Here is a 457-nt window from a genome sequence, read left to right on the forward strand (position 1 = left end):
TTTTTTTTTTTTAACGCCCCCATGTCCCACAGCGTTTTCCACGCGCCGAATTGGCCGGCCCGCCACCCTCGCGTTTGAGGGGGCGCTCTCCCGGTTCTTCGGGTTCAAAGTGGGCTGTCTGAACCGCTTGCTGCTAGGAACATGGCCTGGTGGAAGAAGGGTGGTGAGGTCCCGGCGTTGTGCGTTAACGCGTTTTACCGCCAACTCGGCATGACACATTGCACTACTGTGGGGGCAACTGGTGCATGGAGGGCTTTCTGTGGCGCCACATTTATAGACAGAGCCTGCTTATTCACTTCGCCTGGCAGGGCCGGTATGAAAGTGCCCGGGCGAAGCGTATTTACGCTTCTCCCAAACTACTGTGAGGTTTACGAAAGCGGACAGCACGGGCATCGCGTTCTCGGTTTTGTACTGCCCGCACGCTGCGCAGCGGGTCGGTATGTTATGCTTTGCCGCG

The 457-nt window shown here is 57.8% G+C and overlaps 1 protein-coding gene across 1 annotated transcript in view; it reads left to right on the plus strand.

Annotated features, from left to right (window-relative positions):
* Positions 1-141: 141 nt before the first annotated feature.
* The window catches only part of DQ04_12721000 (hypothetical protein), a gene marked incomplete at both ends in the record, with an annotated part of 408 nt that continues 92 nt past the window's right edge, over positions 142-457 (plus strand). The window contains one exon of the mRNA XM_009316800.1: positions 142-457. This exon is cut by the window's right edge and continues 92 nt beyond it. Within this exon, the coding sequence (XP_009315075.1) occupies positions 142-457 (316 nt within the window).

The sequence above is a fragment of the Trypanosoma grayi genome, assembly GCF_000691245.1.
Source record: "Trypanosoma grayi strain ANR4 Tgr_1272_V1, whole genome shotgun sequence".
NCBI classification, from domain to species: Eukaryota; Euglenozoa; class Kinetoplastea; order Trypanosomatida; family Trypanosomatidae; genus Trypanosoma; species Trypanosoma grayi.